The 25,274-nt window shown below is 36.3% G+C and overlaps 1 protein-coding gene, 1 non-coding gene and 1 pseudogene across 2 annotated transcripts; 1 reads left to right on the top strand and 2 right to left on the bottom strand.

Moving 5' to 3' along the window:
• Positions 1-1,150: 1,150 nt before the first annotated feature.
• Positions 1,151-1,258, top strand: LOC128294496 (small nucleolar RNA R71). The gene has a single exon (XR_008284805.1). It is a non-coding gene; the product is annotated as a small nucleolar RNA R71 (small nucleolar RNA).
• A 2,495-nt stretch (positions 1,259-3,753) lies between these two features.
• LOC108465453 (rRNA-processing protein FCF1-like) lies at positions 3,754-4,703 on the bottom strand (annotated as a pseudogene).
• Positions 4,704-21,753: 17,050 nt separating this feature from the next.
• On the bottom strand, positions 21,754-24,575 carry LOC108465452 (uncharacterized). The gene is made up of 6 exons (XM_017765774.1): positions 24,229-24,575; positions 23,490-24,087; positions 22,579-23,340; positions 22,291-22,512; positions 22,217-22,241; positions 21,754-22,004 (listed from the first exon to the last, which is right to left on the bottom strand). Exons 1-6 carry the CDS (start codon positions 24,573-24,575, stop codon positions 21,754-21,756), a joined length of 2,205 nt encoding a protein of 734 aa, XP_017621263.1.
• Positions 24,576-25,274: the final 699 nt, after the last annotated feature.

Genomic DNA, 25,274 nt, shown 5'->3' with positions numbered 1-25,274 from the left:
GAGGGATTTTAGGAATTCTAAAGCCTATAAATACGCCCTAAAGGAAGAGGAAAAGGGGGCACACAGAGAGAAGGAGGCAGGGAACTGCTCAAGGGAAGCTGATTGATCCATCTCAGAAGTCGGATTCATCATCAAGACTGAAGATCTCTCCTCAATTTCCCTTCAGGAGTTTTGGGTTTTTTTTATGTTTTGTATTCATTATTCTTCTGAGATGTTTTCCTTTTTAGTTATGAACTAAATCCTCTAAATACCTAAGGGGAATGAAACCTAAGACAAATCTTTTTATTATTTTTTGAATTGTATGATAAATATTTAACTTGTTCTTAATTATGTGCTCTTAATTCTTGTTTTGATATCCCAGGATACTGATTCAAGATAAGCTCTTATTCAGGGGGGAATAGACCCTGTCTAAGAGTACATTTGTCAAAATTAAGTGGAGTTGATTGCGCGCCTAGAGATAGGGTGACAAGATTTTGCTGGATTAGGGTGAAACCTAATAAGGGGATCCATAGATCGAGTTAATGCAACCTTAGGGTGTTAATTAGAGAACAGTCTCAATTATTCAATCTAGGGATTAGATGTTATTAGTCTTGAATAGGGATAATAACATAACTTAGGGATTTCTACAGAACAAGTTAAATGAATAAATCATCCGATTCGGAGTCAGAATAACAAGTGAAGTCTAGGTGGATTCTTCCTTAAGTATTGTCTTAATTCAATTGTTTTTCCAAAAGTAATTCCCCAATTCTATTTTCTGTGAATTCTTAGTTTAGATAATTAGTTAGTTAAAACAATGCCCCCTTATTCTTAGGCTAGATAATAAAAAGACAGTCATTACTAGTACTTTTAGTTCAATTGGGTTCGACAATCCAGTCTTGCTAAAACTATACTACTGTTCGATAGGTACACTTGCCTACATCGTGATAATAGTTAGTTTCAAGAATGATTAATTATAAATATACAAAACTTACCTGTCACGAAAATCACGATCACTTGCCACTAATAATTATTCAGTGAAATCTCTTCAATAAACTCATAAGCCTCCTCAGGTGTTTTCTTATTTATGGTTCCACCGGCAGCTGCATCGACCATTTGCCTAGTTGAGGGGTTCAAACCATTCTGAAAAGTTTGAACCTGTAGCCATAAAGGTAACCCTGGTGAGGGCACCTTCTTAGTAAGTCCTTATACCTCTCCCATGCGTCGTATAAAGTCTCTAAATCCATCTGCACAAAGGAAGAGATATCTCCTCAATTTGGCTGTCTTAGCTGGTGGAAATACTTTAATAGAAACTTTTCGGTCATTTGTTCCCAAGTAGTGATTGAACCTCGTGGTAGGGAGTTCAACCACTGCTTAGCCTTATTTCTTAACGAGAAGGGAAATAGCCTTAGGGGAATGGCATCATCAAAAATGCCATTGATCTTGAAAGTGTCACAATATTCCAGAAAGTTAGCCAAATGGGTATTTGGATCCTCATCTTGCAAACCATCGAACTGAATAAACTGCTAGATCATATGAATTGTATTTGCCTTCAGTTCAAAATTGTTTGCAGCGACTATAGGTCGAACAATACTGGATTCAGCCCCTGTGATATTTGGCTTAGCATAATCGTACATAGTACGAGGAGCAAGATTCTGATTTACAAGAATTACGGCAACCACAAGAGGTAGCGGATTATTCCAATTTTCATCCATCTCCTTGGTAGTATGGGTATCGTTATCGTGCTCTTCCTCTATATACTGTAAGCTCCGCCTTATTTCTCTACGATTTCTATGAGTTGTACTTTCAATTTCGCTATTGAATAATAATGCACCTGATGGATTCCTTCTAATCATAAACTACAAGAACCTGTCAGAAGCAAACAAAAAGAAAATTAGTAATTCAAAATAAAACTAAAACAAAAATTAAATGCAATAAAATAAAAATGGCTAAATTAATAAAAATCAAGCGTTCCTAATATTTTAGTCCCCGGAAATGGTGCCAAAAACTTGATGATCATTTGATGGTTCACTAAACTAGACTACAATCACGACTAAGGCAAGCGTACCTATCAAATGGTAGTAAAGCTATGGTGAGTCCAGAATATCGTATCCGCAAGGACTAAAAGTACTAGTATTAACTATTTTTCTATTATTTAGCCTAAAATATAAGAGATCTATTTTAATCTAAAATTAACTAACTAATTAACTACTAAACGCGACAGAGAGTGAAGAAGATAATCGAATAAACCAATAATAAAGACAATACCCAAGGAAGTATCTAGCTAGACTTCACTTATTATTCTGACTCTGAGTCAAACGATTTATTCACTTGTCTTGATCCGTAGAAACCCCTAAATTGTGTTAATATCTTTTTCGAGACTAAGAACAACTGACTCTAGGTTGATTAATTGAAATCTCTTTCTAATTAAAACCCCTATTGTCATATTAACTCGATTTATGGATTCCCTTATTAGATTTGACTCAAATCCGACAGGTTTATGTTGCCCTATTTCTAGGGTTGCATGCAACTTCACTTAATTATTGTAGATCTACTCTTAAACAGGGACTTTTGCTCCTCTGAATAAGCATATCAACTTGAATTAATATCCTGAAAATATTAGATTAAGAATTAAGAACACATAGTTAAGAACAAGAATAAGAACAAGAACAAGTATTTATCATTAAATCTAGAACATTAAATAAGAAGATTCATCATAAGTTTCATCCTCCCTAGGTATTTAGGGGGTTTAGTTCATGATGTAAAAGGAAAAAATCTCAAATTTAGAAAAACAACAAGACATAAAAAACCCAAATAAACTTCAAGAGAAATTTGAATGGAGATCTTCAATCTTGAGGTGGATCTACTTCTGAGACGATTCCAACGGCGTCTTTCGAATAATTTTTTCTTTCTGCTCTGTGTGTCCCCTTAGGTCTACTTCTACTGTGTTTATATAAACTTTAGCATGCTCAGAAACACTAAAATTTGGCTTTTTCCTTGTATTTAGGAAATAGGGAGCGATATCGACACGGACTACCACAGGGGCGTGTGGCCAGCCTATGTGTCTCACACAGGCGTTTGCTCTGCCCGTGTAGAAGTAGTCTTGGCCGTATAGATCTTTAAATTAGCCCGTTTGTCTATTTTGGCCCGTTTTCTGCTCCTTTTGTTCCCCTATGCTCTCTTCAGTATAAAACATGAAATTGAAGGTTTAGGAGCATCTAATTCACTAAATTATATGATAAATCATCCAAAAATATGCTAAGTATGGGATTAAAATATGTTACTTTTATGGTTTATTATGTTCTTTACAACTCTATAAGTAGGTTCTGTTTTAGAACTATTACTGGTTTTTCGTTTCTAATTCTGTAGTTAGTTGGTTTTGATCTCACACTGAGCTCGTGTAGCTCACCCCTTCTTCTGTTTCCCCTTTCAGGTATAGTTTCTGGATTCTAGAGATGGGCTTAGCACGCGAAGGTCTTGGACAGTCTTGGTGGAAACAAAATATTAGGTTGCATGATCGCTTTTATTTCCGAACTGTAAGGTTTAAAATTCTGTGGTATAAATTTTGTTTTGAACGTTTATATACTTTTGGATTTGTAATAAAATAAATGTTTTGAGGAATAGAATTGAAGGTCGATTGGTTTTGTAAAAATTTTCTCACGATTACTTCGGTGATCAATGTAGCAGTCTGAATTCGGCCTAAACTCCTAGGCCAGGTTTGGGGTGTTACATATGACACTGTAAAGAGATATTACATATTAAAGGTTAATGGAGGCTTTACCTCAAAGCTACACGGTACTTTTGGCCCAAGTTTTCAAGCTCAGCCATCATACAATCTATGATGCAAGGTGTGCCTTCAAATGCAAAAGAACATATTAGATTCAGCAATAAAAAGGACTAGGATTGTAACTAAAAAAGACAGATTTAGCAATTAAGAAAAATGTACAATGTATTCAAAGTAATGTTTAAAAGGAAAACCAACTCCATAACTCACATTTTGCATATAAGCAGTCCATCATTCCCTTCTCTAACTCCAACTACCAAAGGGGAAAAAATGTTAAGAATTGTCAATGACACGAAAAGGAATCATAAGAAAAGAGCATGTGGATAAAATTAACATTTCAATTTTTTTTTTTTACTTTGCAAGAGGGGATTATAAACATTTTATAACAGACCTAATTTTACTATTATCATAGTAAAATTAGACCCTAAAACAAAATTCAAGAGGGCAAGAACTACGAAGCACTTAGTTTGTTCTGGATAGAGAAATTGATGGAGTTGGTATCAACCAAAACACGATAAAGCGGTCCCAAGGAGGTGTTGTGTAAAGAAAAGAGCTGAAGAAATGTTCAGCCTGGTCCATATGACAATCAACAAAATTGGAAAAGAACCAATAAAATCTTAAATTTAAAAAAAATGTAAAGAAGAATTAGAAATATCATACAAGAATATAAATAAGCTTACACATTTTTGGGGAATTTTTCCTTACTGAGGTCCTCCTTGTTAAGGTTCAAAACTTGGTCCTTGTGATTGAAATTTTACATAAACAACAATCAATCCAAATGATTATATCAACAAAAGTAAATTAAAGAGAAGGAAAAGATTTTTTTTTATTTTAAAAAAGATGATTAGGAAAACGGGGAAAAAAACACTTGTTGTTTAATAGCTTTTTGAGTGACTATTTTTTTCACGCCAGTAAATTTGGGGGCCTTTTTTGCTTTTCCCATGGCTGTAGATTGAAACTTGTAAAAACAAAAAAACAAGAAACCTTGAAACTGAACAACAATCCATCAAAACAATAAGATGTTCCGCCAAAAGAGGCGAATAAGAACCAAGAAGAAGATGGCAAAAAGAGCTGAGTGAGGGTTTTGGGTTAATCTCGCTATGTCTTACTTACCGAATAGTTACGAAGAGGAGTGCGACGGCGATGCAGTAGATGGTCGGGTCCGGTGATGCAAAGATGGGTTGGGATTTTGATTTGGGGAAAATTTAGGGTTTGGGGGAAATTTTTAGGGGAAAAAATTAAGGTTTTTCGGCTATTTGGGTTGGGGATAAAATTGAAGACAACAAAATCATGTGGTTTTGTCTAAAACAAAATAACCTTTTGTGGCATTTATGAGAAAACGCCGCTAATGCCTTTAAAATTTGAAATTATTTAATATATAAATTAAAAAACAATCAATCATATACTCAAAAAATTTAAAATTATTTTAAATATTAGTATTTTAATTTTTTCATTTAAATAAATATTTTTACAATTTAAGTAATATTAAAAGAATTAGATAAAATTTGAAACCTTGAAAATTATTTAAAATTTGAAATTATTTAATATATAAATTAGAAAACAATCACATATACCAAAAAAACTTTAGAATTGTTTTAAATAATAGTATTTCGTGAAAAATAAAATAGAATAAAATAAATAAAAATAAAGAACACATAAATTTTACGTGGAAACCCTTTCGGAAAAAAACCACGCAGGCAGAGGAGAAGAAAATTCACTATGTCGAAAAATTTTTATTCAAATACAAGAGGAATAGACTATGTCTATTTATAGGCTTGCAAAGCCATATTCTAGTAGGATTGAAACACCTTATCCTAATCAATATAAAATAGATGGAGTTTAATAAGGTTTAAAACCTTATTCTAAAATAAAATAAAAGAAGTCTAGTTCTATATGGATTTTACTTTTATTTTATTTTCCATCGTATTTTACTTAAATAAGAATTTGGGTCACTTAATTCTAACAATCTCCACCTTGACACAAATTCTCAATGAACAAGTTCTTCATCGCAAACTTTCAATAAACAAGTTCTTCACCTCTTCCAAAAACCCCTTAAGGGTTTAACTTCAACAATGAACACCAACCAAGTCTAAGCAATGCTCAAACTTGGTTATAGGAAGTGACTTAGTCATCATATCTGCAGGATTTTCATGAGTGCTAATTTTGCTCACAACAATATCACCACGAGCAATAATATCACGAACAAAATGATACCGAATATCAATGTGTTTTGTTCTCTCATGAAACATTTGATCTTTTGTAAGAAAGATGGCACTGACCGTCACAAAATCTTGTGCTGATTTGAAGGTCTTCATTGAGTTCACTAAATAGTCCCTTCAACCAAATAGCTTCTTTACAAGCCTCAAGAATCGCCATGTACTCACCTTCATTGGTAGACAAAGCGATCGTAGTTTGCAAAGTGGCTTTCCAACTAATTGCACAACCTCCGATTGTAAAGACGTAACTTTGTGAGAGATCTTCTTCTATCAAGGTCTCCAAAGAAAATCAGCATCAACATACCCTATAACTCCATCTTTAGTTCTTCCAAACTGTAAGCAAACATTAGTAGTGCCTCGTAAGTATCTTAAAATCCATCGAATCGCTTTCCAGTGTTCTTTACCAGATTCGCCATGTATCCGCTAATCGCACCGATCGCATATGATAAATCGACGTGAACAAACCATAGCATACATAAGAGATCCCATCGCACTAGAGTATGGAACATGTGACATGTACTCAATCTCATTATCGATTGAGGAGATAAGGCCGATGAAAGTCTGAAATGGTCGCTAAAGGAGTACTAACAGGCTTAGCACTCTGCATATTGAACTCGCAAAGAACTTTCTCAATGTACCCTTCCGACTTAGGTACAATTTACTTGCTTTTCTATCTCGAGAATCTCCATACCAAGTATCTTCTTTGCTGGTCCTAAATCTTTCATCTCAAATTCTTCACTTAGTTGGGCTTTAACCTTTCTTATCTCTCTTTATCTTTTGTCGCTATCAACATGTCATCAACATAAAGAAGTAGATACACAAAAGAACCATCACTGCTTTTTCTTAAAGTAGACACAACTGTCAAAACTACTTCTTTTGAAATCATGAGAAGTCATAAAGGAATCAAACCTCTTGTACCAATTGTCTTGGTGATCGTTTCAAACCGTAAAGGGACTTTTTCAGCAAGCAAACATAGTCCTCTTTTTCGTGACTATAAAACCCTCTGGTTGTTGCATGTAAATATCTTCCTCAAGTTCTCCATGCAAAATGCGCTTTTACATCTAACTGCTCAAGCTCCAAATCATGCATGGCCACAATACCAAGCAAAGCTCGAATCGAACTATGCTTAACAACCGGAGAGAACACATCTGTGAAGTCCACTCGAATTTGACTGTAGCCCTTTGCAACAAGCCTTGCTTTATATCTGGGTTCTTCAACTCCCGAGTCCCTTCTTTCTTTTAAACACCCATTTACAACGAATGCCTTTTTTACCTTTAGGAAGTTTTACAAGATCCCATGTTCTGCTTTTTGTGGAGTGATTCCATCTCCTCTTGCATAGCAAACATCCACTTTTCGAGTCTTCACAGCTAATCGCCTCGTAATAATTAAATGGCTCTTGATTCGCATCTATATATTCAGCCACATTTAAAGCATAAGCAACTAGATCAACCTCGGCATACTTCTTTGGAGGTTTAATTTCTCTTCTTGTCCTGTTTTTGGCGATAGAGTATTGCGGTGAAGAAGCAACTCTATTCTCAATTTTTGTATTGGCTTGAGGAGTTGATTCTCAGATTAATCGATGCTCCACCGCTTTTGGTTTTCTTTATTGGAAGAGTCTTTAAGAGATAAGTTAGGTAGCATAGCGCTTTCATCAAAAACAACATCTCTGCTAATCACAACTTTTCTATTTTCAGACACCATAACTTATAGCCTTTTACACCACTTTATAACCAAGAAAACGCATTTAATGGATCTCGGTTCCAATTTTCCATTATCAACATGAGCATACGCAGACACCCAAAAATCTTTAAATCGAATAATTAGCGGGATTACGCACCATACCTCTTGTGGAGTCTTTTTCTCAATGGCAACGGATGGAGATCGGTTGATCAAAAACATGCAGAGAGGTCGCTTCGCCCAAAATGACTTCGTAAGTTGGCATTTGACAACATACATCGAACCTTCTCCATGATCGCTTCGTTCATTCGCTCGCAACGCCGCTTTTGTTGTGGAGTATGACGAATCGTCAAGTGTCTCATGATCCTTCGACTTGCACAATCTATTAAACTCATCGTAACGTAACTCTAAGCCATTGTGCATGCGGAGGTATTTTATCTGCTTTTCTGTCTGCTTTTCAATCATAATTTTCCAAGACTTAAATGTGGAAAACACATCGCTTTTACTTCGTGAAGAACGCCCAAACTTTTCTCGAAAAATCATCAATAAAGGTTAGCATATAATTAGCTCCACCTCTCGAAGGCACTCGGATGGCCCCACGATCGTAATGGATATACTCCAACGCTTCCTTCGTGTTATGGATTCCTCTAGTGAATCGAACTCTCTTTGCTTCCCAAAACACAAGGTGCTCACAGAAATTCAGTTTGCAAATTCCTTGCCCATTAAGAAGTCCTCTTTGCTTAATTCGCCATGCCATTCTCACTCATATGCCCTAGGCGATATGCCAAAGTTTAGTAATATCATCATCCGACAAGGAAGAGGAAGCGACAATTGCATCACCAATAATAATAGAACCTCAGAAACATATAACTTGGCAATCTTTCTTTGCCCTTTCATCACAACAAGGGACCCTTTGAAATCTTTAAAACCCCACTTTCACCGTGTATCTGCATTTTTGAATCAAGAGTACTCAACGAAATTAAATTTCTTTTCAATTCGGAACATGCCGCACGTCACTAAGTGTTCGACAACTCCATCAAACATCTTAACTTTAATTGTTCCAACACCGCGATTTTACATGAAGCATTATTTCCCATCAAAACAACACCTTCAGACATCGTTTCATAAGTTGTAAACCAATCCCGATTGGGACTCATGTGGAAGGTGCAACTGAATCAAGTATCCACTCTCGCTTACTTTAGAATCATTGATGAAGCAACTAGAAGTTCACCATCACGTAGTCTTCTACAACATCGCCTTCACCGAATTTTCTCGTCTTGTTTTCCTTTTGATTCGCAGCCTCCTTTTAATCTTATTTTGTAGCTTATAGCACTCAGATTTAATGTGCCCTTTCTTCTTGCGAAGTTGCAAGTTTTACCTCTGTTTGAAGATTTCGATCTACCCTTAGATTTACCACGAGGATTCCATTCTGTGTTCTACCACGATCATCATCAACATTCGGTCTTGTCTCCCACGAACAATGAGACCCTCTCCCGAGAGTTGGGTTTAACCACAAGATGCTTCATCTTATCATACGAGGTTAAAGAATCATAAACCTCATCAACTGTGAGAGACTCGCGGCTATATAAAATCGTGTCTCTAAAGGTTGAATAAGACGGGGGCAACGAACAAAGTAGAATCAACCTTAGATCTTCCTTATCATACAGAACCTCCATGGCCTCCAAGTTTGAGAGAATTTCTTTAAACACTGTTAAGTGTTCGTGTACAGACGCACCTTCCTCCAAACGATGAGCATAAAGACGCTGCTTCATATGCAACTTGCTTGTTAGAGTTTTCGACATACATATTTGTTCTAGCCTCTTCCATAATGCAATGGCGCTTTTCTCTTTCATCACATCCTCGCAAAATTTCGTTGGACAAATGCGATGTAATTGTGTTAATGCCTTTCGATCCTTACGCTTCTTCTCTTCATCTGTTAATGTCGAAGGCATCTTATCTATCCTAGCGGGGCATCCTCTAGATCCATCTGCAAGAACCGCTTGCATCTTAATTTGCCACAACGCAAATCTGGTGTTGCGATCCAACAATGAATTTCATACTTCAAAGACGCCATTACCGTGATCGAGATGAATAACCCTAAGCTCGATACCAATTTGTGAAAAATAAAATAGAATAAAATAAATAAAAATAAAGAACACATAAATTTTACGTGGAAACCCTTTCGAAAAAAACCACGCAGAGGAGAAGAAAATTCACTATGTCGAAAAATTTTACTCAAATACAAGAGGAATAGACTATGTCTATTTATAGGCTTGCAAAGCCATATTCTAGTAGGATTGAAACACCTTATCCTAATCAATATAAAATAGATGGAGTTTAATAAGGTTTAAAACCTTATTCTAAAATAAAATAAAAGAAGTCTAGTTCTATATGGATTTTACTTTTATTTTATTTTCCATCGTATTTTATTTAAATAAGAATTTGGGTCACTTAATTCTAACAATTTCAAATTCTTAACATATATTTTTCACACTAATTAATCTAAACCCTTAACCCCTATCCCTAAACCATAAACCATAAACTATAACCCTTAAACCCTAACCCTAAATCTTAAACTCCAACCCTTAAACCATAAACCATAAACCATAAACCATAATCCCTAAACTCATAATCCATAAACCTTACAATAGTAACTCCTAAACTTTAAAACCTAAATCATATACCCTAAACCCTAAACCCTAAACCCTAAACTATAATGATAATTAATTCAATATTTTATATTTAATATTATCTCTTTGGTGATTATATAAGAATTTATTTAATATATAAATTAACAAGCAATTAGTCATATACCCAAAAACTCTAAAATTATTTGAAATAACAAGATTTTAATTTTTTTCATTTTAGCATATATTTTTCTATGTTTTTACTTTCAAATCTTTTCTACATGTCATTATTTTTTCTAAAAATTTAAATATTCAATTAAAATAAATTGTATTTTAATTAATATAAATAAACGAGTTAAATAATAAATAGACAGATAAAATATTTTTTGCAGTGTTTTTGACAAAGCGCCGCTAAAGCTCGATCTATAGCGGCGTCTCAAAAATCGTCGCTAATGTGACTAAAGCTTAATATAAAACGATGGCGTCTTGCTGAATTTTTTTGCGGCGTTTTTCAAAAAGTGCCGCTAATGCTCGATCTATAGCAACGTTTTTCAGAAAGTGCTGCTAATGCTAGATCTAAAGCGGCGTTTTTCAAAAAGCACCGCTAATGCCACTAAATCTCAACATAAAACGACGGCTTCTTACTGAATTTTTTGCAACATTTTTCAAAAAGCGCCGCTAATGCCATTAAAGCTCAACATAAAACAATGGCGTTGTGCTTATTTTTTTGCGGTGTTTTTCAAAAAGCGCAGCTAATGGTCGACCTGTAGTGGCGTTTTTTAAAAAGCGCCGCTAATGCTCGATCTATAGCGGTGTTTTTTAAAAAGCACTGCTAATTCTCGATCTATAGTGGCGTTTTTCAAAAAGCACCGCTAATGCTCGATCTATAGTGGTATTTTTTATCCAAACGCCGCTAAAAACCTATTTTGCTGTAGTGTGTGTTGGAGAGTGTTAGCTAAATACTACGCTTTTGTGATATGTTTAACTCCTCGAGTAAATAGTGTGTTGGAGATCTGAATATCGAATATGTGGTGGTAGAGCCAACTTTTATGTTTCATAGCCTCAAGTGTCAATTTATTGTTAAATGATTTTACAAAATATGGTATTTGCTTAAATATGTGATGCCAAAGCTAGATGAGTTGGTAGATATGGTATGAGTATTTTAGTATGTAATTATAGTAAATTATGTAAGTAATTGTGCTATGTTCATTTTCTTTTAACGCATGTTATCATGTTTATTTGGTGGTTTTTCCAAGCATTGCAGTGTGAGCGGTGCAAAAATTCCAAGGACGTGATCCAAGTTAGGCTTTAGATCTTGAGTAGGTGAATTCATATTATTCTTTGAACTTTGGGAATAAGGCAATGTGGTAGACATTTTTGGTTTATTACTATTATGTCTTAAATAGTTTATATGATCTTAGATTTTTAGGAATTGATATTATGTTATTAAGTTGTCTTGGCTTGGAAATATTGATGATGCTTTTAGCTGCAAATTTTGGATTTTTTTATGCCGAATTTTGAGGTTATATATGCATAATGAATTGACATATGTTTTGTTGTGTTAAATGCCTTGTTTTGCTATTTTATACAAAGGTATCAATAATCGAGGCTTTTGTATCGATACCTCTATGTTGAAACGAATGTACAGGAAGTCAATAGCTTGAATTGGTATCGATACCAATTCTCAGTATCGATACTCAGGAGTAAAAATATAGATATTTCCTAAATTGTATTGATCATTTGTTGGGTCTTAATTTTTGCAGAGATACAAAATGCTAAAAAGGTACTGATTTTCTAAATGGTATAGATACTTTTTATGAGAAATATCAATACCATCGAGTGTGTATCGATACCTACATGTCAGTTTGGCAAATTTGTTTAAGTGGACTTAAAGCATGCTTCTAACTCGTAATATGGTCGCTTTATGTATGTTTTGTAATTCTAACATTGCCTAGGGTGTTTTAAACCTAAAACTCCTATAATTGTTTAAATATGATGATGTTCGTATCCTAATGAGATGTGATGAAATGAGTGATGATATGACGTTTGTGTAGTATCTTGTTACTCCAGCTCGGCAACCGGGTTAGGTATAGGGTGGTACAGTTTTAGCCTTAGGATTAGATAAGATTGTCCCCTCTTAATATGAACATTAAGAAAATAGTGTAGCTTAGCTACTGACAGTCACAAGAACTTAATTTCATTTATCATTATCATATGCCATGGTAACAACTTGTTGTTTTTAAACAACATTAAGAGTATCTTAGGATACTTATATTTAAAAGAAAATCCAAAATGAGGTCATATGAAACAATATGAGAGGTTTGAGTCAATAAATACATAGATGTTCTAATAACGAAAAAAGCTCATTTACTCAACAAGTAAGCCAAACTAACATGCAATAGTTTATGTAAGTTGTAATAGATAAAAAGCTATTTAAAGTTTTTACCATTTAATAAAAACATCAAATTGTGGAGCCAACACCCAATTATTTCAAGCACTGTATAAATGTGTCATCTTGCTTTATGTGGGCATAACAAAGATGATATGGTTGAAATGATTGATGGTTCAACTACAAAACAAAAATAGGCAAATGATATGCACCACATACATTAAAATATGTCCTATTAAATACACAAACTAAGGAAACTATTTAATGATAGCACATGTAATTATTTTTTTATCAGCAATGCTAGTTATATTCTACACAATAAATATTGACACTTCAATAGGAAACCAAATGGAGAAGCTATGATATGTTAAGACAACTAGAAATAAACACCTAAATACGTATAGATTATTTTTAAAAATAAATAAGGAGAAAAAGCATGGGCATACCTCTGTAAGAATCATATCCAAAATATCATTCTATGCTTTCGAATCATAAAGCTCAGCTTGATGGCAGGAAAAATACTTGGGGGCACTTCTATGCAACTGGGTAAGGCCAAACTTGATGTATACATATTTTTGTATAGCTTTTCAATCTTTCCAAGTTCGATTTTTGGTTCTACAAACCGAAGGAAAAGATTAGAGGCTTTCCTTCTTTTGCATATCATCGAGCAGTTCATGAGCACAGTAGAAACAATTGGTATGGGCGTAATACCTTATCTTTTTTATTTCCTAAAAGGTGACTATATTTTCTAAACCTAGGAAGGCCTACACCAAAGAAAAACTCACCTAGCCAGCAAATCAGCCGATATGAAGTTGAATCACATCCTTTCCTCCTCACTGTTCTTCACCTTAGCTTTCTCGAAAAATCTGCCAATAAATGACAAACCCCATAACATAGATGATAAGAAATGGCTAATATAGTAATTGAGACAGTAACTGAGGCAAGTTGGAATGTATGTGGAGCCAAAATAAAAAATGTATCCATAAATAGCTATAAAGCTTTAAAGAGGAAGAAGTATGCGTTGGATATAGTATTGTCGAAGCCCTTCCCCTTGCTTAGCACGGCTCTTTGCAGTGCATGTCACTTCTATCGGTGCCGCTCACTTCCTATCGATATCCACCATCGCCATTGAGTACTGTTGTGTGAAACCCCAAACCCGACCGAGATGAATCGACTTGAATTTAAAGCATTACATTAGCTACCTAAGTGACTCTCCGACTAACGACCACCCAAGACACACCCCAACCTTATAACACCTCAATCTTATCTAATTATTAGTTATTTATTAATGCAGAAGCAAATTATGAGCCAATTTTAAACTTTTCCTAGATAATTTAACCTAAGGCCATATTCTCATTTTACCACATATGGTAAAACTAACCCGATTTTAGTTCTAAGTATTTACTAATCTTCTTTTAGTCAAATTATGCAAGCCCAAAAATTTCAGCTTAACTTGAGTTCGTTTTTACTATGTCTAATCCAAGTTTTATTATTAGGGACTAAATTGTAACTTAAACAAATGAAAAGATAAAATTTCAAACCCCTCCCCAAAACCCACAAGGCTATGTCCCCTAGACCATGTGTCATTAAACAACGGTGTTGGCATTGTGAAAAACTTTTAGACCAATTGCACATGCTTATGTGGAAATCCCATACTCCCGTGTGTGATAGCTCTAGTCTCCACATGCCTGTGTCACTTATCCACACGCTCGTGTGCAACCCCTCACATGCCATGTGGACAGGCACACACCTCTGTGAAAACTACTGCACCTATTTTTGTAAAAAATCATTTTAAAACCTGATTTTGCATATTTTAATGGCCAATTAAACCCAATTTAACTATGATTAATTAACATATATATACATACACCTTCAATTGAGTTTATTGACATCAATCAAGCCTCAATTATAAAGAATTAGGCAATCAATTTCATACATAACAAACACCAAATAAATCAAACAAGTGGCGTACCTTATTTGCTACTAAACCACTCCATGAAAGCTTCATTTAAACAATCGTTAGTACAAATTTCATGCCTCACACACTGTGTTATCAAGTAATAATACACCGTAAATCATTCAATAACTAAACTCAAACATGCCTCAAAATTATTATAAAACCACCAAAATAAAATGTCCAATGTACAATGTCCAAAATCCAATTACAACCAAAATTAAACTAATTCTCGGGAGTTCCACAATGCCTGATACAGTCTCTAAAACATGTAATAAAGTCTCTACCAAGCCTAAATCTCTTGGAACTCTCTTGCTCATCTCCTCAAGCCAGATAATTATCTGCACAAATTGTGAGAGTGTAAGCTTAAAAAAGCTCAATGAATGTTAATAAAAATGACTAGTAAATCAACATGTAAATCATGCTTAAATCACATCCAATCAATCACCAATTATCAGCCATAATAATGAAACAAGTCAATTTAATTTCCATATGCTTTATCAATATCAAGAAAAAATTATTCATGGTTTATAAACATCGAATGATATAACAATACTCACACATAAATATATTGGCATACATTTCTCATGGCTTAATCGGGTGATCATACATCGAATAAACGGATCTTCGAAATCCCAAAAATATCAAATATAGTCCACCAAGTTGAGCGGCCCGTAGCACACGCTCCCTTATAGTGCCTCAAATAACCCAATCAGTGGAGACTCATGCTCAACACTCCCTTATCTACTCCAAACAAATCAGTCCACCTAAAGCCATATACTCACAATGTCACAAATAAAGGTGAGTACTCACAAATCCTATGTCATACCAACTATATCCAATGGATACACCATGCATGTTGCCAATATATTCAGTCAAACATAGCATATAAATCAGTCATTATTGTGCTCAATTTAATTTGACAAAATGCTTATGTGTAACATGTAACATAGCCATTTAGCATCCAATTAAATCAAACATTTCATTTCTCATTTTCCAATGTTCAATTACCAATTGTAACACCAATATATCATGATCAAAAACTCCAGTAACCATGCTCTAATATCAATATAATTAGCCTAATTAAATTGCACAAAATCACCTAAATTCATATTTACCATTATTCAATAAAAATTCAATTATTGTACATATAATATAAATCTTGCAAAAATTAACCATTCAACCATAATTAATCAATTGAAATTATCAATTAAGCTACTAATTAAACATAATTGAGGGTCAATTTACCAAATCGCACTTAGAAACACTCACCACACAATTTATTCTACCACAAACAATCAACCAAGCAAATCCAAACTTCAATTCCTGTTAGCTCAGTCCTCTTCAAGATTTAGAGCTTCAACAGAGATAAAAGTAGACATTACCACATTTCCAATGCTAATAAACACAAATTTTAATTAACTATATTAATCAAAATCCTCTCACAAAGATACCTTATCAGATTTGTAACATCCAATCGAAAACTCGATTCCTTAAAAAATAGATCTCTCCAACCCTCCTAAACACTTTCAATCATCAATACTAGACTGAATACACTTATACTAAGCATCAGTTTCATCTTTAAATCAATTTCAAAAAATTTCTGAAAATCAGTTAATGAAGATGATGAAATTCGAATTTCTTTAACTTACCTCACAAATCATGTTTAATCTTGATAAATAAGATCAAAAACCTTTTAATAGATCCATTTTGAGTTGGAACATCCATTGATTTGTGGATTTCTTCTCAAAATCACCATCAAAGAACCATGTGTTTTTGGAAAAAGATAACATTGATAAAAATCCTTTAATTGACTCTCAAATTATGTAAAAGTGTTTCTAATCAACATAAAAACAAGTTTAGGATTGAATATTTCCTTTAATTCGCTCTAAATTCGTTGATTGAAAATCTTGATTCAAGAAACATGAGAAATTTCAAAATATTTTTGGCTACTTTTGAGAATAATTTCGAGTGAATTGAGAGAGTATTTTGAGAAGGAAATTAGTTGAATCTATTCTTTGATGATAGATATTTAAAATCATGCAAAGAAAACAAATTTTAAAGCTCTCTAATCTGATGCAAAATGTATGAAAAGTGGACCAGATACACTAGTTTTAAAACTGAAACCACCCACCAGAAATTTAAAAATTGGGAAATTTTCCTAATAGCCACTCCCACATTTCCCTTACTTTACCATTTAATCATTTCCCTCCAAAATTCTGAAGTTTAAGGTTTATTTGTCATATAAATACTCTAAAATTTCTCTTGTTTAACAATTAAATTCTATTTAATTAATATTTAATTTTACTCAAATTACCCTTAATAAAATTTATTTTAAAATTCTTTTTCAACCCAATTTGAATATTTTCACAAATAATTATTTACAATATTTAAAATTAAGTTGTTGATTTTTTGATTTTTAGATTATTTTTAATCAATTTTAAATGAAATTAACCTCCTAAATTAAATTTAAAAAATGCTAGAAACCCTATAAATTCCTTATTTCACACTCGAAACCCCAAAAATATACTTGAAACTACTAGACCCAGTTTAGGGATATTACATGTTGTTTCTCAGCTATTACTTTCGAATTAGAGCTGGAAAACCCAAATATTTTGCTAGTATTAAAGAAGATGATGACAGGAACCTCAACATCATAAAGAACGGTGAACTCTTTTGGCAGGTTTGATCCATGCTCACCACAGTTGTAACACCCCTAACCTATATCCGTCACTAGAATAGGGTTACAGAGCATTATCGAAAAACATAACATAAAAACATTCATTTCCATACATTTCATTAATCACATAATAGTCCATTGAAACACATGCATATCGTCCCTTATCTAAGGCTCGAAGCCTTAGAAACATTTTAAAAATGATTTGGGACTAAATCGGAAGCATTTAGAACTTTATGGAAAAAGATAGAAAATTTCACACTATAGGGTCACACAGCCATGGGGCCAAGCCGTGTGACTCACACAGCCATGGGGCCTGTGACATCCCAAAATTGACCCTAGTCGGGATGTGGTTTCGGGACCACAAAACTGAGGCATAAAAATAATTTATAATTTATTTTGATGCCTATAATATGTGTTAATTCATGTGTGACATTTTTGATGTTTCGATTTAGAGTTATAAATGTGAATTTCACTAGAAAGGGCCTAGTAGTAAACATTGAAAGTATGATGGGGAAATGTGGGATGACTAGTTTATAATGCATGCAAAAATAAGGGATTTGCATGTCAAATTTCCCCTAACATGAAGTGGCCGGCCATGACAAGGAATCATGGGCTAAACATGTCATGAAACATGTTTTGTTGGTGCACTAGGGAGAAACAATAAACAAATGAGTATGGGTAATAAAGAAAGAAAAAAAATGTGTGTGTGTGAGTGAAACCCCCCCTTGCCGTGCATTGTGGAAGAGAAAAGAAAATTTTGTTCATCCATTTTTCTCTTCTTTGGCCGAAAATACTAAGGAAAAGGGAGGATTTTTGCTTCATGCTTGGTTTAGAAGAGAACTAGAAGGAGATTTGGCTATACTTGCATCAAGATTAAGGTATGTTTGAGGTTGTGTCATGAGATTCATACTTGTTTTGGTTGCTAACTTGATGTGCATGTTAGCCATGGTTCAAATCCTTGTTATGCCATGGAAATGGTATTTGGCCAAGGTGGATTTTGTGTTAATGCCATTGCATGTTAAATATGAAGCTTGTTAATGGTGTATGTGATGGGGATTGATGGCTCTTGGACTTTCTTTTTAGTATTTTTGAGTGAGACATTAAGTTCTTTGCTTAATCATGACCAAAATGATGGTGTTGTGATGTATTCGGTCATGGTATATCCACAAGTATGATTCATGCATGTTGCATGGTAGGTAAGATTTGAGCTTTGAATATGTGTTTGCACATGATGAATTGGTATGACATATATACTATTTCAAGGTATATATTTGCTTGGGATGATGTTTTCGGTTATGTAGTACATGAGAGATGTGTATTGAGCTACAATATGTAATCGTTAGTTAGTAAAATGCATGCTGTTTTGTGTGGTATTAAGTGCATAATCGGCCTCAACATGGGCATGCATATTCGCCACATGAGGGAAATTGGTGTGCATGCATTCGGTTAGAGGCAAGCATATTGATGCCTATTCTTGGCTTAAAAAATTCGCTAAGAGGAATACTAACTAAGGTGTTGAGTTCGATTCATGATTTTGTACATATGCGACTTTGATGCCTAATGAGTAGATATTTATATATTGGCTAGGCATCTTGAATTCCTCTTCCGATGCTCAAATGATAAAACCAATTTATTTGTTAAATTTAGCCCAAGAAGCTAGAGGTGGAGAATCAAGCAAAGGCAAAGGAAAGATAATCGAGTAGTCGATTGGAAATCGTTTCATCCAATATAAGGTAAGTCATAAAGCATATATTTGGCATTGATTTAAATGATCATAATATATATATGCAATTGTGTTTAATGAATTGATGTGTAAGTGGAAATGTATGTGTATGGAATGATGCCATTGTTGAATGTATAAAGGTAGTAAAATGCATAACGTATTGGTCTTAGCACTAAGTGTGCGGGTATAAATGGACACGGTGACAAGATTGGCACTAAGTGTGCGGATTTAAAATTTGTACAGCACTAAGTGTGCGAATTTGATTATATAGCACTATGTGTGCGAGCTGATTATATAGCACTAAGTGTGCGGACTTATTATATGCTTTTGCATCACTATTGGCACTGAGTGTGCGATATTATCGAGTTGATCACGGACAGCGGATCGGGTAAGTACCTCGAGCTCATGATGAATAGAAAATACGTCCATGCTTGGGGTTGAATTGGTAAGCCTTAAATCTATGTGATGATTGAAATTGTATGGTTGTGCTGGAAAATGAGTTAATGTGTGAAAATACTTGATTATCTTGTTGTGTAGATTATGAAATGTGGATGTATGACTTGGTACGAGATTGGACCGAAAGGTCCGAGGTATTATGGTATAGATTCGATATGGATGAGTACCTAGCCTCGCTTGCTGTACATGTTGTAGTGACTTTATTAGTGGATTGATAAATGCTTATGACTTACTGAGTTGTAAACTCACTCAGTGTTTTCTTGTCACCCATTTTAGGTCACTGGGACTCGTACTGTTGTGTGCTCGGAACCGTCGTTGAAGTCATCACACCGGCTGAAATCTTGTGGTATTACTTTTTTTGTTGTTGAAGAACATTTGGCATGTATAGGCTATTATATTTTGTCGAATTGTGGGTTGTAAACTTTAAGCCATGTGAAAATGGCCTACGTGGTCGCCGAGTGGGATGCTAGAACCTATAGCCACGAGTCTTAGAAACTCAAATTTTGTTAAGGTGACCATAATTTGTGTCATGTATGATGGATGATTAAGGCCAAGGAAAAATTCATGAAATTGGCATAGTCTACTGCAGTAACTGTTGCGGACAGCAGCAGTGAGATGAGATTGAAAAATCACTAAAAATAGTATAAGTAGAATTAAATAGTGAGTAAATTATGGAACTGATCCTTGATGAATCTATTTTATATGGACAAAACGAAACGACCATATGAGCAGTATACTGGGAGATATTAAAGTTCTCGTGAGACAGGGCCAGAACGATTTCTGGGTCCCCTGTCGTGACTTTGAAAATTTACCATAAATTATCCAGAAAGAATTAGGAGTCATGCCTTATATGTACAGATTCCATTTTGAGTCTAGTTTCATTAGAAACAAACGGCACCAGTATTAAAGCCCTGTACAGAAAGATATTCAAGTTGTAACGCGCGGAGGTCAGAGCAGTCGATCCCTGTAACATGGGTGACTTTAACTAATAAACTGTACCAATTGGCCCAACCAAAATTCTAAAAATAAATCCATGGATGGATATATGAGTCTAAATTCAGGAAAATTTACGAAACCAGTTTCCGAGTTTTGGAACTCGAGATATGATTTTTAAGGCGACGGTGACGCAGTTTTCCAGCCTGTCCAGAAATGCCAAATTGGTCGGTACTTTAAGAGGATTTGTCTCGTTAACCCCTCGTGTCCGACACCGGTGTCGGTCACGAGTTAGGGGTGTTACAGGGCCAAGCCGTGTGACTCACACGGCTGAGACACAAACCCGTGTCTCAGGCTATGTAATATTCGAAATAAGGACACACAGTCATATCCCAGCCCGTGTTCGTGCTTGTGTAACACACTGGCATGGGTCCCACGGTCAAGCCACACGCTCATATGCCAGGCCGTGTAACACTCGAATTGGCCTCACACATCCGTGTGCCAGGCCGTGTGGTAGGTCGTATAACTGCTTGACTTGCAACCCTTTAAAACCTACAGGGGACACACGACCGTGTCACATGACCGTGTGTCACACACGGTTGAGACACAAGCCCGTATCTTAGGTGGTGTCGACAAGAAAACAGCTAAAATCAAGCCATTTCTTTCACCCTTCTCAAGCATAAGCCTAAGTACTTGTGGACATATGATCAAGACTTTTAAACATGTTCAAAACCTGCATAAAAAGGTCCATACAACCAATATGCCATTAGGCACCTCAAGTGTCACGGATTTAGAGTTTTCACTAGCAATTCGTGCGACCTTAAGCGTTTCTCAACTCCAAAAATGCCTAAGTCAGCCTATCTCTTAACAATTGAGGATTCAATAGAACTCCTCTAAAGAACCCACGAAGAACAGCAAAAGAATGAAGTAAGAACGATCTAAAGATGAACAAAAGCCACAGAAAAATAAGAACACTTGAGCGAAAAGTTTGAGTGAATGCTCTCAAAATTCTATTAATCACTGAATGAACACAATAAGGGGGAGAGGCCTCTATTTATAGTTGAGCCTTCCCAATATCAACGGTACAGATCGAAATACATCAATGGCTAAGATCTAAAGCTATCAAGATATCAAATCTCTAATATTACAGAATCGTATATTCTAAAGATTACATTAAAGTCTAGGATCACATATCTTTGAAGATCCCTTTTCATATTTGCCAAGCATATCTTTGAAGATTACTTTCCATATTTTCCAAGCTCCGGAGATGGGCTTTCAATCTCTCCAAGCACTGGACTAGTCTGATTGGGCCAAATGACCTCCCTCAAAACCGATAAATCACATAAGTCCATCATGGTTGCAAGTTTCCCTTCGCAACCCATGACATTTCCCTTTGCAACCCATGACATTCTCCCCTACTTGTTCTAGCGACGCCCTCATCACGTCCCCCTCATGGAACGGGGCTATCTTCTCTTGGAATTGCCACAATGCCTTGGCAATTTCCCAACTTGCTTCACTGTCAGGTAGTCCTTTCCATTGTACCAAGTATTCATGTCGTGGTCGATGATACCTTCGTCTCACCATACGATCTGCCTCAATGTTTTCAACTTCTCAGTCATAAGAGACCTTTACCCCCATTGGTGCTCGTTCAGACTTGCCTCAATTTGGATCCTCATAATCCCCATGGTATGGCTTGAGCATACTTACATGGAACACTGGGTAGAGCTTCAGCTTTGCTGGTAACTCAAGTTTGTAGGCCACCTTGCCTACCCTTTTCAAGACTTTAAACGGCCCATCATACCTCCGCACAAGCCCCTTGTGTAAACCTGTTTATCACAACATCAAGTGTAGTTTGGCAAAGACTGAGTCCCCCACCTGAAACTGCACATCCCTTCGATTCTGATCGGCCCACTTCTTGTTGCGCTTGCTTGCTTTGTGTAAACAAGCCCTAGCCAAGTCATTCTTTTCTTGCCAATCCTTCGCAAATCCATATGCAGTAGGATTTGGTCCTGTATAATGGGTCGCAACAGCGTTAGGTGTGAGTGGCTGTTGACCTGTCACTATTTCGAATGGACTTTGATTCGTTGCCCCACTTCGCTGCAAGTTATATGAGAATTAGGCCACATCCAACAACTTGGGCCAATCCCTTTGCGTGGCACTCACATACTGTCGAAGATATGTCTCCAACAATGCATTCACTCGTTCCGTTTGCCCATCAATTTGTGGATGCATACTTGTTGAAAAGTTCAAGTTCGAGCCCATTGACTTGAACAGCTTTGTCCAGAACCGGCCCGTAAATCTCCCTTCTCGATCACTGATAATAGACAGTAGCACTCTCCAATATTTTACCACGTGTCTAAGAAATAAGCGAGCTGCCCCCTCAATGTGGCACTCCTTGGTAGCAGAAATAAACGTTGCATACTTTGAAAACCTGTCTACCATAACAAGAATACTTGCAAATCCGTCAGACTTAGGCAAACCCACAATAAAATCCATGGATACACTCTCCCATGGCCTTTCCGGAATGGGCAAGGGTTGTAACAAGCCGACGGGACTCTTTAACTCAACCTCGTCTTGTTGGCATACTAGACAAGTCTTCATATAGGTCTCCACATCTTCACCCATGTGAGGCCAATAGTATCGATCCTTCAAAAGGGCCAAGGTACGGTGTATTCCCAGATGGCCCGCCCATCGTGAGTCATGGCATTCTTTCATGACTTCCTTGCGCAATTTCCCAAAGTGAGGCATATAGAGGCGGTGCCCATGGGTGTATAGTAGTTCCCCATCAAGCCAAAATCCCATCGTTTTCCCCTCCTTGGCCAACTCAATCAAGCCTTTGGCTATGGGGTCATGATACAACCCTTCTCGAATGCGCTCTAATAAGAACCGTTGAGTTGACTGATGGCCGCGAATTCCATCTTTCGGCTAAGTGCATCAACCACCATGTTGGCACTCCCTGGCTTATATTCCATTGTGAAATCGAACTCTGCTAGAAAAACCTACCAACGAGCCTGTTTGGTAGACAACTTTTTTTGGGTTAGAAAATAACTGTTGGCAACATTATCGGTAAGGACCACAAACCTGGAACCCAGTAAATAATACCTCCATGTGCGCAAGCAATGCACCACAGTGGTTATTTCCTTTTCTTGGATCGTATATCTCCGTTCCGTCTCATTAAGCTTTCGACTTTCGAAAGCAATGGGATGACCCTCTTGCATCAGTACTCCTCTAATGGCATAATCTGACGCATCCGTGCGTACTTTATAAGGCTTCAAGTAATTCGGTAATGCAAGTACGGGCTCACTTGTCATTACTTGCTTCAATTGATTGAAGGCCCTCTCACACTGTGGGTTCCAATCCCATACCTTACCCTTTTTCAACATGCCCGTCAAGGGTGCAGTAATTCTAGAGTAACCTTCGATAAAGCGTCTATAGTAGTTTGCCAACCCAAGGAAAGATCTCAACTCTATCACCTTGGTTGGAGCCTCCCACTCGGCAATGGCCCGAACCTTGCTTTCATCCATCCGGATCTTGCCACCTCCTACAATGTGACCTAGAAATGGCACCTCTCGTGGAGCAAAGGTGCATTTCTCCTCTTTGACGAATAGCTCATTTTCCCTCAAAGTTTGGAACACTTCCCTCAAATCCTCCACATGTTCATCGAGTGACTTACTGTACACCACAATATCGTCAAGGTAAACAACCATGAAACGATCAAGGAAAGGTTAAAGTACCTTATTCATCAAGGTGCAGAATGTAGCTGGGGCATTCGTGAGTCTGAAGGGCATCACCAAAAACACATACGAGCCATACCGTGTCACACAAGCTATCTTTGGCTTGTCTCCTTCGGCTATCCGAACTTGATGGTACCCCGATCTCAAGTCCAACTTGGTAACCCATCTCGTACTACCAAGTTGGTCGAACAAATTTGCAATGAGGGGAATAGGGTACCTATTCCTTACGGTGATCTTGTTTAGGGCCCGATAATCGATACACATTCGAAATGACCCATCATGTTTCTTTTGAAATAGCACTGGTGCACCATACGGAGATTTAGATGGCCTAATGAATCCCGCGTCTAAAAGCTCCTTTAACTGTTTCCGTAATTCCTCCAATTCTGGTGGGGACATACGATATGGGGCCCTAGCTGGCAGCACCATGTTGGACACCAATTAGATCCTATGATCCACCTCCCTCTTAGGTGGAAAACTCTTTGGCAACTTTGCAGGCATCACATCTCGAAAGGATTGTAGTACTTGGCCCACTTTCTTAGGGATCTCACCCACGGTCTTATCGGTTTCCTCAATCTTCAAAGTGGCTAAGTAGGAGACTTCATCTCTACGTACTCCCTTAGCAAATTGGATTGCGGACAACGTTTTACCTTCTAGGCTCCCCTTTCTTGTCAATCTCACCATGCATTGGTGGTTCGAATCCGAAATCACCATGAAATTCCCAGAAGGGCAAATCGTTGCATTAACCTGATCAAGAAAACTCAATCCAACTACAAAATCATAGTTATCAAGTGGTATTACCTTGATGGATGCCTTACCGGTCCAATTGCCAAATTGGAGATTTACTCCCTTTGCAACCTCCTTGATTGGAACACTTTTTGAATTCACCGTCTTAATCCAACCCGGCTCATTTTCAATCTTGAGGCCAAGTTTATGAGCAGCCCCTTCGGACATGAATAAATCAGATGCTTCTGTGTCGACAAGTGCATTCAACTTTTTTCCAGTTACCATGATGTCCGCAAACATTAGTCCATGACTCATCTTGTCTTCAACACCCCCTAGTATTAAACCAAGATTGTTATCCTCCACATCGGATTCCACTTTTGCTTCCACAGCGGAGAGCGCAGC

Source organism: Gossypium arboreum, chromosome 6 (genome assembly GCF_025698485.1).
Source record: "Gossypium arboreum isolate Shixiya-1 chromosome 6, ASM2569848v2, whole genome shotgun sequence".
Taxonomy (NCBI): domain Eukaryota; kingdom Viridiplantae; phylum Streptophyta; class Magnoliopsida; order Malvales; family Malvaceae; genus Gossypium; species Gossypium arboreum.
The sequence above is the reverse complement of the archived record's forward strand: the minus strand, read 5'-3'. Positions and strand labels throughout refer to the sequence as shown.

What these genes read in the sequence shown, in the direction of transcription:
- LOC108465452 (XM_017765774.1), bottom strand. Translation starts at nt 24,575, where the DNA reads ATGGTGCTGCCAGCTAGGGCCCCATATCGTATGTCCCCACCAGAATTG. An exon ending in AAGATAGCTTGTGTGACACG is followed by an intron (nt 24,088 to 24,228) that starts GTATGGCTCGTA and finishes TGTGGTGTACAG; the next exon opens with TAAGTCACTCGATGAACATG. An exon ending in GAAGGGATGTGCAGTTTCAG is followed by an intron (nt 22,242 to 22,290) that starts GTGGGGGACTCA and finishes TGTGATAAACAG; the next exon opens with GTTTACACAAGGGGCTTGTG.